General features: G+C 30.1%; 1 protein-coding gene across 2 annotated transcripts; it reads left to right on the plus strand.

Moving 5' to 3' along the window:
- Positions 1-2,845: 2,845 nt before the first annotated feature.
- LOC123924445 (serine/threonine-protein kinase D6PKL1-like) lies at positions 2,846-8,046 on the plus strand. 2 transcript variants are annotated; one of them, XM_045977345.1, is made up of 3 exons: positions 2,846-3,263; positions 3,983-5,945; positions 7,039-8,046. In XM_045977345.1, exons 2-3 carry the CDS (start codon positions 4,198-4,200, stop codon positions 7,889-7,891), a joined length of 2,601 nt encoding a protein of 866 aa, XP_045833301.1. In that variant the 5' UTR covers positions 2,846-3,263; positions 3,983-4,197; the 3' UTR covers positions 7,892-8,046. The 2 variants fall into 2 exon arrangements, with proteins under 2 accessions (XP_045833301.1, XP_045833295.1); XM_045977339.1 differs by having other exon boundaries at positions 3,037-3,263; positions 3,412-5,945.
- The last annotated feature ends 9,500 nt before the right edge of the window (positions 8,047-17,546 follow it).

A 17,546-nucleotide genomic window follows, 5' to 3' on the forward strand; every position in this document is an offset into this window, starting at 1 on the left:
AGAATTAGTAATATCAGATAAATTGCAAGTATACCTTTATCGTCAAGTAGTAATTAAGATATCGTGTCCATGAGGATTGTTGTTTAACTTTGAACCAAAACAATTAAACCAATGCATAAAAGAATAATTGGGGAGATTTGTTCATAAGAATTTGTTGAAAACGAATATTGGACTTTTATCGAACGGTTGGCGGGCGATTAGATCTTTTCGGTTCATCTCATAGTAATTTGTTTGGTGAATCATATTATATACTCATGAATTACTCAACTAATTTGAAGATTGAATCAATAAAATGATTATTCCCAATCTCTTGGATAATAATCCTCTCACTTAATCACAACTCCCCAATCTCTTGGGTGAATTTGTGTTTAAGTGATGTTTTCGCAAGCATTGATTCCTAAATCACAATCAATAAACCTAAATCTCTAAAGTGATTATCAATTGTTCAATCATTCTTATGTCTATAGCTAATTTCCATTTTCATGACAAATCAACTATTGAGTTCATCACACAATTTCGTCGAATTGTATAAAGCATTAAGTGCAAAGAATAAAAGATTAAAACTAGATCATAATCCAATCATATAGAATCAAGTTCACATGGTTCAAACAAAATACAATGAAATTTCCCTAAAGATCCAATCTAAGAATCTAGAAACTCATATTAAAGGTAGAAATTACATGGAGAAGAAGAGATGAAATCTTCATGACAAGAGGTTTTAGAGTGTTTCCACCCTTTGTTCCTTGCTTGAATCCACTCAAATTGAGCTCCAATCTTCAATTTTGATCCAAAAATGTGTAACCCCTTTCCAATGGGTGTTTTCCTCTTTAAATAGTGCAAAAATGGGTCAACAAGGTCAGCATTGCGCCTAGGCGCAGCCCTCCTGCGCCTAGGCGCAGCAAACAGCGAGAAAATGTGAAAAATTGATGCAAAATTGCGCCTAGGCGCAGCCCTCCCGCGCCTGGGCGCAGCCCTTTCAGCAACAATTTTTTAGGCCTTCAGCAACACTTTTGACAGTTTTTTAGACTTTCTGTAATACTTTTTGACAGCTTTTCCTTATTTCTTCCACATAAACCAACTCTTCAAAACCATGAATTTCACTTATTCTAAGCTTAAAATCTCATCAAAAGATCCTCTAAACTCCCTTGAATATGTCACTTTTAGTGTGTAATAACGGAGTTATCAATGTCCAATGAATAAAATAAAATGACAATTATTATTTACTGCGGTACTACTCTCTTTCGTTATTATTATAAGCAAAAAAATTATTTTTAGATTCATTAGGAAAAAAATTGATGTATTAATTTGACCTATAATATATATTGAAGGGTGATTGGTAGTTGGACATTCAAGCTGTCTCTGCTTTGGGATTCATATTTATCAATGATCAATGATAATGGCCATTATGGCAAAACAGAGTGCAATGATATTAGGTAAATTAGGTTCATGATGTTTCATAACCACCATCCTTCCGCAATTCCAAAGGACTGCCCATATAGTATTGATGACTTGACTTTCAAGAATGAAGTTTTTTTTTTTTTTAAAAAAAAAAATATGAAAAAATGTTTACCGGTGTTTTGAGATACTAGTTAAATAAATTAAATATAATAATATTATTTTGAAATTTCTGTGGTTAATATTTTTAAAGTATAAAAACATTTGACAAAAAATTGTGTTATTTTTATGTATTTATCCCTACAATTAATATTAATAAAATAGAGAAATACACTACATTTTCCAATTAGGCCTAAAGTATGAGTATTTTTGCATAAAAAAAATATTAATACAAATTGAATTTTAAAATGGTCTTATATTTGTAAAAAAAAAAGGTCTTATATTAAAGAACAAAAAGTTTGAAAATGATCTAATGATTACGGACAAATATACTGCTATATGTATTGTATTCCAATCCATCTAGGAAAAAGAATACAAGGATGTCACCATATATTCCTAAGCAAAGTATATTTTTAATTGACGGTGAGAATTGTGATAACATTTTTTTTTTTATTCACAAGACTCAAACTTAAGTTATTGATTAAGAATTTCAAGTGTAGTACGACTTTACAAAGAATTTGGTCTTTCTTTCCCCTTTACAAAATTATACAATATAAGGTTAAATATAACCTCAACATACCTATTCATAGTAACATTCATGAATTTTCTTCATAAAATGATTAATAATTTATCAAAAAGAAACCAATATATTTTATTTTATTTTAAAAAAACTTAATATCCGATTCTAGAACCGACTAATTCGAAGGAACTAATTTCACTATCCACTTGTGGGGGTCTCATTTAAAGCCAGATTTTTTTTTTTTTTACTTTGTATGGACCAACCCAACTTTGAGAGAAATATACTCCAAGAACTCAAGCCAACACCAGAAAAGAAACCGAATAAGGTTTCTCTTTGTTTATAAATGAGTTCATTTAACCATTAACTCCAATAAATGGTAGCTAACTGCTTTCGTTGGTACAAATTCATTGTTTTTTAATCTGAAAATATGTTCATAGCATCAAACAATTAATTCAAAATATAAGTGTGAAATAAATAAGTCTCAATTAATTGAACAATAATACTGACATTCACAGACAGCCCTCTACCTTATATCACATGGCTTATCAGTACCACCTTTTATTAAATGGAAAGCATATTATATAATTTTGTTTTTTTGTTATTATACTTATTATACATCAAACAAAAAACTAAAAAAAAAAAAAAAAGCATTGGATACTATTGAAAGAATTTCCCAATTTCAAATTATGAGGTAGGCAAATCTGAGATCTCCAAATAATTTTTTAATGGAATGAAAATTATTTAAACCAAAACGCGACAAAAAATAAAAACAATACTAAATCTGTTATTTTCTAATTAAATAATTCAATTTCCGTGTGCCCCATTCTATGGCTTTATTTTTTAGTATTTTTCAATCATACTAAACATGAAAATGAAAATGAAACAGTTTAAATTTTTTTTGTTTTTTTTTATCATATTAGTGGGACCATGTTAATTATCAGCGCTAAAAAGCAGAACAATGAGAAAAGGAAAAAAAATAAAAAAAATTTCTGAATCTTCTTCTTCTTCTTCATCTTTTCTTCTAAAGCTTTTCTTCATCATTTCCATGGTGGTTTAGGGTTTCTCTCTCTTTCTCTGCGTCTCTTTCAGTTCTTCACCTTGATTGCTTCTTCTGTGCTGTGGATTTCATACGCTAAATTACCGACAGTTTCAATGTACTACTGCTTCTTCCAATTTCTATTACTTGCAGGTACGGTTTTGGATCACACTCTGAACTTGTTTCGTGTTTATATGATAAAGAAGTGTTTGTTGTTAATTCATATATGAACTGTAGATTGTAATCTGTTATTCATGTTTCAACTTTTTCTTGTTTTGGAACTTCACTTTTGGGGAAGAAGCTGCTATTTCATGGAAGAACAAACAGCACAAGGAATCTTCATTTTTGTTATGGATCTGTAAAATGTTGTTGTGAATATGAACAACGAGAACTTGCTTACAAGTTTGGTTTGTTTGAGATTTGATCTGATTTTGTGATTTAATCAGTTTTTTTATTTTTGTTATTTTTTGTGTTTTTCAGGATTGTATTTTGTTGTGCCCTATCCAGATCAATGTTTTGCTCAGTTATGAAAATCCTGATATTTTTTTTTCCTTGAATTTTTATCATAGTTACCATTCTTTGGTTTATCAAAGGAATGAATAGTTAAATTATTGTATTGTATGAGATGGATTGACTTGTATTCATATTTTCACATTAATTTCAGTTTATGTCAATCTGTTAGAACTTAAAATAGAAAATATCAGTTGTAATGACTGATTTTGGAGTGTTTTTCTTACAGTTTTGATGATTTATTTTTGTTTATTATTGATTTTTGTCGATTTGCGCCCTTCCCTGTTTTAATTTGCTTAGTTTACAGTTTTCATATTTCCTTTTGGTTTTTTCTGATGCATTCAATTATTGACCATTATCAGGTTGTTATGTCACATAGATGGTAAAGAAAGGGATGCACCGTTCAGACTTCAGATTTGATTTCAATAAAGGATTGGTTTGACTTATGAAAGTTGGATTGCGGATTCAATTATGTTTGCATGTGAAATGAACCACAATAGACTTTTGGGTTGAGTGTTGACTTGTTTCTGTTACTCCTACCACGCCAAATTTAGTGGAGAAATTTAATTTATCACTAATGGGATCATTCTCGGGTACTTGTGAAATTGTTGAAGCAAGGGAAGACCTAAATACAGCGAAAGATGTAGGGATATATCAGTCCAGTTCTGGATATAGTGTGTCTGAGAAAAATCAGAAGCTTCCTGCGCTGAAACTGGGATACAAGGATAATCTAGATAATGATATTAATAAGCTGTTTGAATCAATTACTCTCAAGTCTTCATCAAGGGATTTGAGCTTTCTACCAGATGGAACAAGTCCTAATATGAGAAGTGCATTAAAAAAGCCAATGACAGTGCCTCGATCCCCACGAGTTGGGATTTCTGAGCCGGTGACTTTGAAGCAGGCATTAAGAGACCTATGTATATCTAAGGCATCGGAAATGGCTGCTATGAAAAGGTTATCAAAGTCAGCAGCTTCTCCGAGAATATCAGAGGCCGGGAAGATACAAACATTGTACAATTCAGTTGTCACTGATGCTAGAAGATCCGGGCCTTCTAATGTTGAGAGTAAAGGGAGTTCAACTGAAATATCTCTGGTGCTAGAAGAAGACAAGTCACTTGTCTTGAATAAAGAATCTCCGCCTCATCAAACTTCCAAAAGCACACCATTGAGCCAAAATGCTCATTCTTCCAAAACCGCAGTTGCAACTACACAAAATGATTCAGGGGCTTCATTGATGCAAAGTGATTCGGAATGTTCGACAAGTAAAGCCGGGGCTTCAGCCCAACCATCAGAACCTACTCAAATAGAAAATCAAATGTCTGCTTCCTCTCCATCTTGTTGTAACACCGATGGAAGTAAAGTAGAGTTGCCTGAAAAAGATTCTTCACCTAAAAAGTTAGGAAATAAAGCATCTATGTCGAAGAATGTGCGGAAAGGTATGGTACAAACAATATCTTCCTCTTCAGTGAATGGCAATAGAGTGTGCAAACTTTCGCGCAATAGCCCCCGAACAGTAAAATCCGTCATAAAAACCAAGAGTTTGGGTAAGAAGAAACTAAAGCAGGGCTCTGATGCTGCTTTACATGTTCCTCCATCCAATGAGGAAAATAACAACCCAGTTCTCACTGCAACTCCACTTGTTTGTGAGAGATGTTGGTGTGAAATCGAAAATACAAATAAAGAAAGCAGCAAAGGTATTATATCATTAGGCACCCCAAGCCCTGCAGATGGAATAAACTTGAAAAGTGTACTCTCTGGGCCAGCATCAAATGGTTGTAATAGAGGCATAGAAGTTGCAAAAGTGAAAAAGAATACCAGATTGAAAGAGCAGCTTGAATTTTCACAAAGTTCAAAGAGTAGCCAAGGTGACTACAGTAGTAGTACAAGTACCAGTGACGAGAGTAATATCAGTGGTTCTAGCTGTGGCAATAGGCCTCACATGTCGAAGGACTTTAGATGGCAAGCTATACGAGATGCTCAAATGCAGCATGGCGTCCTGGGCTTGAGACACTTCAATCTTTTGAAGAAACTTGGTTGTGGAGACATTGGTACTGTATATCTTTCTGAACTAATTGGCCAAAATTGTTTGTTTGCTATTAAAGTAATGGACAATGAATTTTTGGCAAGAAGGAAGAAGATGCCTAGGGCTCAAACTGAAAGGGAAATATTACGAATGCTGGATCATCCTTTTCTTCCAACACTATATGCACAGTTTACATCAGAAAATCTGTCATGTCTGGTCATGGAGTATTGTCCTGGAGGAGATCTTCATGTTCTACGTCAGAAACAGCTTGGTAGATGTTTTTCAGAGCCAGCAGCAAGGTACAAAACTAAGAGCTACTGTTCAGTAAATATATTAAGATTTTGTTTTCCTTTTGGTCACAGGTTACATCATTTGTTTAATTTACATAGTTGCCGATATATGCTTGTGCTCATTCTCATCAATCATAATTTGTCGTGTATTTCTGGCATAGCCAGTGCACTTGATATAGATTTTTATTTTGATATGTTTATAGGTGAACATGTTGCATTGCTGCACAATATATAATACGAGTCCGAGTTATAAAATGTTGCATATATATGTTTGTGCATGCTTGCACACTTTGCAGCTTGTATTGGTTGAAAATGTGTTTGCTGTTCTCCCTCAACCAATCACACTTTAATGTTGATTCATGATTCTGTTGTGAAGTAGCCACTCACTGTTTCTGGATAGATATTCCTCTATCCTATAAATGCTGAGCTAAATTTTTAAGGTTATTGCTCAAACTTAAGGTTTGAGAATGGTTTGTATATAAACTCATGGACCAACGGGTTATGGCTCCACCACACTTTTGGTGGGCAATAATGGGCAATATAGATACCATTTTATTGAAGACAGACAAAGTGGTCCAATAACATAGCGCAACTGCAGAGTTAGTTGCAATTAAGACAGATTTTCCAACATGTGTATATATCTTTGTATGATTCTGAAATTTTCCTAGGAGAAGCAATTGTTTGTTTATCTTAATGTTATATCTGATTCGATGTCTACTTAATTTGTCTGTGTAAATAAAACAATTGCTCTATCTTTTTTATGATCAAGATTAAGCAAGTTTAAAATTTTTAAATAGTTTTTGAAGTAAAATCTACTAATACAATGTTGTTCACTTTATGTGCATTGCACTGGTGTGATATTAGTCTTGATTAATTATAGTTTCCCTTATATGTGCTATTGCGCATGCAATTTTTCAACGATATATCGCGCCACTTGCAAACTGTTTAGTAGTTATCAACTTGCAAATTGCTTTGATAGTAAACGTAATTGAATGATTTTTTTGATCTGCAATTTTTCGTTAGTGTAAGCCAAACCTTGTATTCTACATGAAAACACATTAGAATGTGATTTTTTATTCACCAGATAACCTTGTACTTGCAGGTTTTACGTAGCTGAAGTCCTTCTTGCTTTGGAGTACTTGCACATGCTTGGAGTTGTTTACCGTGATTTGAAACCAGAAAACATTCTTGTTCGAGAAGACGGTCACATTATGCTCACAGATTTTGACCTTTCACTCAGGTGTGACGTTAGCCCAACACTTCTGAAATCATCTGATATAGATCCTGCCAAGGTTTCTGGTACATGCACAAAGTCAAGCTGCATCGAGCCATTCTGCATTGAACCATCTTGTCAAGTTGCATGCTTCAGTCCTAGATTCTTACCACCTGCGGCAAAAGCAAGGAAACTAAAAGCTGATCTTGCTGCTTATATCAGATCATTGCCGCAGCTTGTGGCAGAGCCCACGGATGCAAGATCAAATTCCTTTGTTGGTACGCATGAATACCTAGCACCTGAGATCATCAAAGGAGAGGGACATGGAGCTGCAGTTGATTGGTGGACATTTGGTGTTTTTCTTTATGAACTTTTATATGGTAGAACACCCTTCAAAGGTTCTAACAATGAAGAAACATTAGCCAACGTCGTCTTGCAAAATCTCCGATTCCCTGATAGCCCGTTTGTTAGTTTCCAAGCAAGGGATCTTATTAAAGGGTTGTTAGTTAAAGAGCCTGAAAACCGTTTAGGTACAGAGAAAGGCGCTGCAGAGATTAAACAACATCCCTTCTTCGAGGGCCTTAATTGGGCATTAATACGTTGTGCTATCCCACCAGAACTTCCTGACCTTTGTGAATTTGAATTGGGACTTTCAGACATGATTGCACAGTCACAAAGCAAGGATGGCAAATTTTTAGAGTGTACAACAACAGGAGAACAAGTGGAATTTGAGTTGTTTTAGACGGCATTCTTCTTGTCAATTCGTTTGCTTCCGGCTCTATGTTAAACTAGTCGACGTGCAACAATTATGTAAGCCTATGTTGTAAATTAGTTTTGATTATAGCATGTGAAAATGTGCTTTATTAAGGTGTAGGAAGTTCAGGTTATATATGGCAACTTGATGATAGTCGCAATCTGATAGAAGCTGAAAGCTGAAGCTAATAACCAAAAATGTCATAATCCATCAATTCCTATGCTGATATAAATTAAAGACTTTTGTCAACTAATAAAAAAGAAATAATAATTTCAAAAGAAGAGTTTAATTAAGATTTAAATAATTGAATGGTATCTAAAATAGAAGAAAATCGTTTTGGTAAGCCATTCGATTCAACACGAACATATGACAATATTTAATTCATAAACGGTTTTGTTTTTGGGTTACAATCAAGGACGCATTAGGATGTAGACTATAGTACTGACATTTTTTAAGAAAGGTGCGCAATAGGAAAATACATCCATCAAATTAGTGGTCGAATTATAAGCACTAGTATCCGGACCCGTGCCAAGCACGGGTAAAATGAGACTAAAAAATTAATATTTTAATATTAAAATTTTCATCATTCTGAAATAAAAATGATGAAAAATGAAAAACTATAACATAAAAAAAGTAGGATCCCGTATTTGTCAAAAATAAATTAAGATCCCGTATTAATATATAAATATAGTCAATTAAAATAGTTTTAAAATCATTTACAATTCAATTAAAATTGTACCTCTGATTTTTTATTTTACCGAAAATTAAACGTACAATTTTAATATATTTCCCGCGTGAATCACAAAAAAAAAAAAAAAAGAGTAGGTCCCGTATAAATTACAAAAAAATAAATCATGTCTCTTAATATATACGTAAAAATATAGACTCGTGTGTAAACTTTTTAAAAAAAAGCCCCCCAAACAAACAAAACAAAGTTAAAATAATCTCATAATACCCATAGTAAAATAAATATGAAACAAAAATACCCTAAAAAAATTATTTGAATATATCTTATATTAGTTAATTTAATTTCCACATCAAAATCCTCCAAATAAAATAAATATAGAACATCGTATAAATTATTGGAAAAAAATATGTCTTTGTGTTAATATATGAATAAAAATAACTTATTTATTGTAATATATTTTTTTGGTATTAAGTAGTATTAACACTCTTGTTCTCATGGAAAAATTCGCTGATAATTCACAGTTCGACTATCAGGTAAGTATAGCCCCAAAGTAATACATGTGCAAAAATATATGCGCATGTAAATTATAAATACAAAAATCTCACGTAAATTATAAAATAAAAATAGATTTCCGTCTTAATATATGAATATAAATATATAATCTTCATATAAATCAACAAAAAAAAAGTTATATATAAATAACAAAAAAAATGAACACAGACCCGATAAAAAATACAAAAAATAGATCAATGTATGAATATATGAGTAAAAATATAAAATCTCGTATAAATATCTTAAAATAAAGCCCTCGAGCAAACATAAAAAGTTAAAGTAATTTCATAATATCTAAAGTAAAATAACTATGAAAAAAATAGGAAAATGCTAACTTGTTACCTTAAAATTAATGTAACACATATAATGATTTAAATAAAAAAATATTTTATTAAAATTCATGTGGTTAATTCAAGTTTAAATTTTCATAAATAAAATGCAGAAAAATTTATTATATAAAAAAAATCCACAAAATTGAAGAGAATATTTTGATATTTGGATTCTTTAACATGTACTCTAAGAATTAACATGACCCAAAAAATTAGTCACAAATTGCGGACATAATTTTTTATTATTTAATCGTACACATTAATAGTCTACACTAATTTAATTGCGCGACATAATTTTTCTAATTTTGAGTTTTTAAGAGACTTGCGGTTGTTGTTGTTTAACTCCAGGAACACGATGTACTGTGATGGGATCCTCTTGTTCTACTTTTATATTATATGACTTTATTGGACAGTGCGAGTGTTCCGATTTTAGCATATCTTATGCCATGATTAATAAAACCACCTTATGTAATAAAAAATTATCATAAATAATGCATTCGACACAAACATTGAAATTAAAAAAAAAAAGTTATATATGTCTACATCATAAATCAAATTACATTACATTGCAACAACTGAACATAAATCTCCAAAACGTAAAAGTAGCAAATTGAAAAGACAAACAAAACTAAAAAATGTAAAGAATTATTCTTCAATGTCTTAAACACATGCCTTAGATGAGTCCGTCATCATTCTACCAAACAGATCTACATATAAAATAGATTTAAAAATTAAAATGAGTAATATGAATTTACGATAGAGAAATCGTTTACCACCCCAAGCTTTTACTAATCCCTTAATTTTTGAAATTGCCTTAATTTATGAGGTTCATTCTATATTTAACATTTCCAAAAATATATTGCATTACCATATTTTTCAACTATTTTAAATATACTACGGTCAATAATTATATACTACTACGGTCAATTTTTTTTTAATGTATTCAGAAAAAGAAATTAGTGTTGCTATAATTATTTATAAAAAATATTTCATTTTAAAAAAAATATTTTGATTTAATGTACCTATAGTTTTTTAAAAAATAAAATTATTAAAAAGCTTTTATTTACAATATAAAAATTAAAAACCTTTTCCTTACAATATAAAAAAATCATTTAGATAAATACTTCTTTTAATTAGTTTTTTTATTTTATGTCAAAGATTAATACAAAATTATTTAGAGGATTTTATTTTATTCTTTGAATTCGAATTTACTATAATTATAGAGATTGATATTTCTATTTTTATTAAACAAAACATGTGGCTAATTTACGCCCAAATAAATATATTTCAATTTCAAATTCATTTTTTTTATTTGCTGAAAAAAATGAGCTAGTAAACATTTATTAGAATTAGAATTCTTTGAATTGTTGCCTTATATGATTTTAATTCATTCTATTTTATTGATGAGTGAATCAATTAATTAATATCAATCAATTAATTGATATTATGAATATAGAAATGAAAAATGTATTTGCATTAAAAATATGCTAAAAACGTATTTGCTTTAATTGGTTTAATAATCTTATTAATAGAAAATATGCTAAAAATATATTTGTAGTACAAATAAGCTAGTGCAACATAATGATATATATGGTAGTGCCAAAATAGCCTGTAGTACAATTTTTTTGTTGCATTATAATTTATAAATAAGTATAGTTTTTTTTTTTTTGTATGTCAATTTTCATGACTTGTTATTTGGTCTATTTATAAAATTAAAAAATACAGCATGTTTTTTTTTTGACACAAACAAAATGATATTCATTCATTCAAATCGACAGATACATCAAATACAACCACATATTCAACTTCACTAAAAACGTAAAGGATGAATCTGCGAACAAACTCACAGCATCCGAGTTAATAGCATACAACGGCATAATGCCTACAACAAATAATATGATAAAATTAAAATCACCGGAATATCCATGCTTCCGGATCTGCAACGTTGATGCCCAAATCATTGATTGAATCTGTAATTGACCGAAGATAATCTTTCGAGAAGAATCAAAGAACACCGCAACAAAACGGGAAATTAAATAACGCCGCACAAGACGACGATCAGCACAACGCCGCACTTAGACGACGAAATCACAAAAAAACACAAAAGAAAAACTTAATCTATGTGAAAAACACAAAAGAAATACAGCATGTTTTAAAATAATAAAATAAGGTTCTTTATTTTTTATTTTTTTAAAAAAAAGTTCCTTATGATTTGAAGTGGAAGTGGAGATGTTTAAATGACTCGGATCTCGAAATTATAAAATAACACTAAAATTGTGTTTTGTTAGTAGTTTTATGGACTAAATTGATTAATACAATTGAATTAATTGATTGTAAATCACGTGTATCAGTCTATTAAATGTCGCGTAGATGATGGTGGTCAGTAATAATTAGCTTGTTATATGTGATAATATTTTGGTACCGAAAAATAAACTTGTTTTTTTAGCAAAAAAAACTTGTTATATATGCAAATTTTTGTAAAAAAAATAAATGCAAATTTCTATCATACTCCCTCCATCCCATAATATAAGCAAAAAAAAACTTTCACACTTATTAAGAAAAGTGGAATATGATGATTTGAAGTATGATTTTTTGTGTTTTTCTTAAAATAAGTTTCATGGGAAGATGTAAAAAGAATTTTTATTGGTTATTTATTATTGAGGAAAGAAGAGAGAGTAAATTAAATGCAATTTGCATTTAATTTTATGAGAATAAATAAAAGTAAATCTTGAAAATGATAAAAGTTAGCTTTTTTTGCTTATAATTTTGGACATAAAAAAGTGATTTTTTTTCTTATAATATGGGACGGAGTGAGTAATTGAATGTAAAGAGAAAACTTTCAATCAAATATTAAAGAGGAAACCTTTTTTTAAGGCACCAAAGAAAAAAAAAACGCCAGAAATTGACCGATGTACACAAAAGTAATTTTTATTAATTAATATTTGACAACAAATGTGGTTTACTTTTTTTTTTTTTTTATAGGCAAAATCAAAATAAGATGCAGGAAGATGTACTTCAACCCATTACAACAAATGATTAACAATGAAGACAACTAATATGATTATTACACTATCAAGCAAAAGAATAAACACTATTAGCATCCAAATTAAGAAGTTAATTTGAGGCCCCACAAAATGTTCTCAATATTCTTGCCTTCTCCCATGAAAACAACTTTGTTTCTCGTGTTCCATATCTTTCTTTATGATCATATTCCTGAAAAATAGAAGAAGAGAGAATGATCAACAAAATAATAGAATAAAGAAGAAAAAGCTGAAGAAAATTATAAAGACAACAAATATGATTGATAAAAGAGAGAATAAATTAAAAATTCAAGTAATTCAAGTAAATAAATAACAATGAAAATAACTAAGAGAAATAACCAAAAGAAAAGATTTGAAAAATTGTGAGTTGTAGTATTCACACAAAGATCATATATATATATATATATATATATATAGAAAAAAATGGAGATATGAATAATTTTGTCTTTAATATGAAATTAAAATCATTAATATCAAATATGACCAATTAGTCAAAATAATAAATTACATGATTCATCAACAATGAAAAACATTCATATATTATCACATCTTTTTCAAAAAAGAAAATTCCATGATTCTTTTTTTTTTTTGGTCAAGCCATGATTCATTTTAAAAAAATATAAAATATTATTTTCACGTTTTTTCATTTTGTTTAAATCATTTCATCCACAAAAATAAATAAATAAATAAATAAAAATTGGTTTTTAAAATTATTTGAAGTTAGTCAAAAAATAAAATATTTGAAGTTGAAATAGTAATAAATGAAATATTTTTATTATTATTTTTAAATCGAATATGTTAATTAATTAGAATTATTTCATTATGAATTATTTCCTTTTTAAGTAGGCAATTTAATATAAGGCATATTTCATTCCTTTTTGAAATAAGGCATATTAGAATATTACTGTTTTAAAAAAAAGAATATAAGGCATATTCCATTTTATTATAAAAAATTGAATGTTTATGGAAAACATTGGACAGCTATTATTTTTCAAAGTAATTGGACAACTATTGAATGTATATCAACATTAAATGTGAGGAATGAGGTGAGGAGAGAGAAAGACAAATAAGTCTGGCTTATTACATATTATAGATTGATCAAATTAGTCACTAAATTTTACGGATGGGGAAATACATGTTAGTTAAAAATAGTTTATATGTGATGTCAAAAAATAAATAAAAATACTTTATATGTTATAAATAGGGTCCATTTGTGTTAGAATGATTCTATCCCATTATTTCAAGTAGTAGTTGAAACAAATAGTTGTTTCTTATCCTTCGTCTATGAATAATCATAGTACTTCCAAATGAATTTATTGGCATTCATCGATGATTGCCAAAATTTATATGTTGTTACTCTGAGGTGGCTTCTAATATGCACGACCCCACAAATAACGAAAACGAAAAAAACATTATTAATGGGGGGTCAAACTTCTTCTATATAGAAAAAGTTTCTATATATATATATATATATATATATATATATATATATATATATATATATATATATATATATATATATATATATATATAGAGTAAAACTATAAACCAGATAAGAAAATATAAAAAATATTGGATTCCTATTCTTTATTATAGAGGATAATAGATACGGATTTTGTTTTTCATTTTATAAATTAGTCATTTTTTGAATTTTATTAATATATATACTAACTAATATATTATATAATATATTATACGGACTTCTTCTATTATTTATATATTCTATCTAAATATAGACTTTATTTAATCACTCCTAATAGATATTAGACACAGCTCTGCACAAATAGAATTAATAGAATTAATTAATATAGAAAGTACAATAAAAAGAAAAATCGAATATAGTTAAATGGTAAAATTTCTCTTTGCCAAGGAGAAGACGCGGGTTCGATTCCTGCTATCCGTCGTTGCTTATATATTGAATACTATATTATACAACATGTTCTTGTGCAGTCTACACCTATTTTGTCTTTTTGCTAAAGTCTAAAATAGGTACATTTCAATGGCTAGGATTTATTTTATTAGCTTTATGGTTGTAAAATTCACCACACCATATCACAACTATATCACAACTTGGTTGGTAAATTTTGATTGAGTTGGATCGGAAGTATCCAACTGGGTATTGTTTTATAAAAAAAAGTAAGATGTTTTCTCTCCCCACCCCCCATGAATCTTTTATCCCCCCTGAGTTTCCAATTTTGCCCTTGAAAAAACTTCGATTCGTAGAAACCGAAATTTTTTTTTGCCTTGAAAACAAATTTCGGTTTCTAAAAACCGAAATTTACTCTGAATTTGCACTAGAAAAAATTCGGTTTCTGCGAACCGAATTTTTCACAAGGGCAAAATTGGAATATTGGGGGTATAAAAGAAACACGGGGGGCCCGAAGAGAAAACATCAAAAAGTAATGCACATGTCGGTTCAAATAAAGTAATAGCGGACTTTTTGTTTTTTGTACCCGTTTTGAGTTTGGGTTCTTAAATAATGGCTGGGCCGGAACACTAATTGGGCTATTACGTTTTTTGGCCTAATATTTTTAGCCTAATTCCTTATATCAAAATAATAAGAAATTATATATAAATAAATTTTACTAATTAAATTAATTTTAACTCAACCCTCTTTGATAATTCATAGTACCCTTTAATTAAACTAATAAATCAATCTAATTTAAACTAATAATCAATATATGGTAATTAAACTAATAATCAATCAATTTTAATTAAACTCTCTTGGTCTTTGTCGGTACACTTTTTTATTGAGGAGATTACCAAATCTAATGTCTATTATGCGTAAACTAAATGTAAGATATGGGTCCAACATTTTAAACTAATACATCAGACACGCTAATTCGACTAATTCTAAGTCAACTAAGACATCAGACACGCTAGTTTGTATAATCCTAAGTCAACTAAGACATTAGACACGCTAATTCGAATAATCGTATGTTGAATAACACATAAGAAACTTAATTCGACTAATCATAATTCAACTAACACATTAGACAAGTTAGTTTGACTAATCATATGTCAACTAACACTAACACATTAGACGCGTGAGTTTGCCACAAAACACAAACAACATAATACATCATTATCCTAACAACCGGACTGGTAGAGTAATTTCAAACAAGTTCAAAGAGTACACCATCGATCCAAACAAGTTAATTAACAACACATGTCCACAACTAACACATTAAAGCATCAAAGAGTGGCATACTAACACAACAAACATCAATTCATCATCATGCTTCAAAGAGTGACATACCAACATAAAAGCACATCCAAAATCTTCAAGCATCACCACGCCTAACAACCTTAACAATCAACGTTGTTGGAGGGTTGTTCATTGCAAGCAGCAACTTGTCATCCTTCACGAGGTTCAATTTTTTTATAATATCATAAAAGGTGCTCCAATTTGGAAGCCTATTGTTTGTTTATTACCATCAGTAAAACGTTGCTTGACATAGCAAGGTGCAACCACCCTTTTTTCTTCATTGATAACTAATATTTCTTGTCCATCATGGAGGACGGAAGCATTGCACACAAAGCCAGGGAAATGCTACAAAAACCAGAATGAATGTGTTAATGAAATAAAATATATAAAAAGGGTTGGTGCAGCTAAGACAACATACGACTTACTAGAACACATCTTCCTTCAGCAAAGCTTTGTTTCACTACTTTCTCCCCGTTGAAGTGGAATCCATTGTTTTTTTCCATCATTGGTTGCATCTTTAGCAGCTTCGGCAATTCCAGCAATTACGGCATCATGGACCATCTTGTCCCAATTGTAAGGAAAGTATGTTTAACCACCATTAAGGTGGGTCTCACAGACGCGGTAAATGTACCCACCCCTAACACGCCTATTATCGGAACCAAGTGTTCCCTCATACATTATGTCATTCCCATTGTCATCCACAAACCTCATATTGAATTGATTATGCTCAGATATATATTCAAAGACAATCCTTCGTGGTTTATCAAAACCACAGTTTCCTGCCAATATTTTTCCCAATGGAATTATATTGCAAAGCTTGGTAAATTTCGTATCAAAACTGAAAAAGTTATCGGCCGGATCCTTAAGACATGCATCTTTTGTACTCCAAATGGTTTCCTTCCATTTCGATACAAACTGTTGGGGTATTTGAATGTCCTCCTAAAGTTAGTAACAATGAACTTAGTAATTAAACTATATATATATATATATATATATATATATATATATATATATATATCATGTAGTTTAAAAAAATGAAGATAGTATTTAAACTATATTAAACTATACTATATCATGTATTTTAAAAAACAGAATTTTGTAAAAATGTTGTTCGGGCGGGAAAATGAAATCCACACCCGCATTCGTTGGGTTCGGGTTTTTTCACCCAAGCCCGAAACCCGTAAATTATCTGCTCAAACCCGACCCGAACTATATTTGATAAAATGCAAAATGTAGCATAATTTGGTAATATAGTTTGTAAATTTCAAAATAGTTTTTTTTTTTAACTAAACAATTCATCAAAGGTTATCATCACTACAACAGGCACCAGTACAACATTCAAAAACTTAAAGGGGAGCAAAATACATAGGGGTAAATAGGTAATTTAATATATAAACGGGTGGGTGAATCGGTTTCGGGTGTGAGTTTGATACTACCCAAACTCACACCCATATATTCCGGTGCCAACCGAACCCAAACCCAAACTCAGTCAACTCAGGTTTCGCCCGTTGACTTGGGTTTGGGTTCGGGTGGATCTATCGGGTTTGAGTTTTCCTGTCATCCCTACAATTTAGCCTAAATAAAACTTTTGTTTATATTTTAACTTTTTCAAGTAAGATATTAGAGGTAAAATTGGAATAAAAAATAATACTCTCTCCGTTCCAAAATGTAAGTCACTTTGACATTTTTACGGATATTAAGGAATTGCTAAATTTTGTGAATGTTGTCAAAAATTATAATGTTTTTTCTCTTTTACCCTTCACATGACATTTAAAGCTTTGTAAAAGAAAAAAAAAAAAAACCTTAATAACTTCTCCTCTTTCTC

Source organism: Trifolium pratense, linkage group LG1 (assembly GCF_020283565.1).
Source record: "Trifolium pratense cultivar HEN17-A07 linkage group LG1, ARS_RC_1.1, whole genome shotgun sequence".
NCBI lineage: Eukaryota > Viridiplantae > Streptophyta > Magnoliopsida > Fabales > Fabaceae > Trifolium > Trifolium pratense.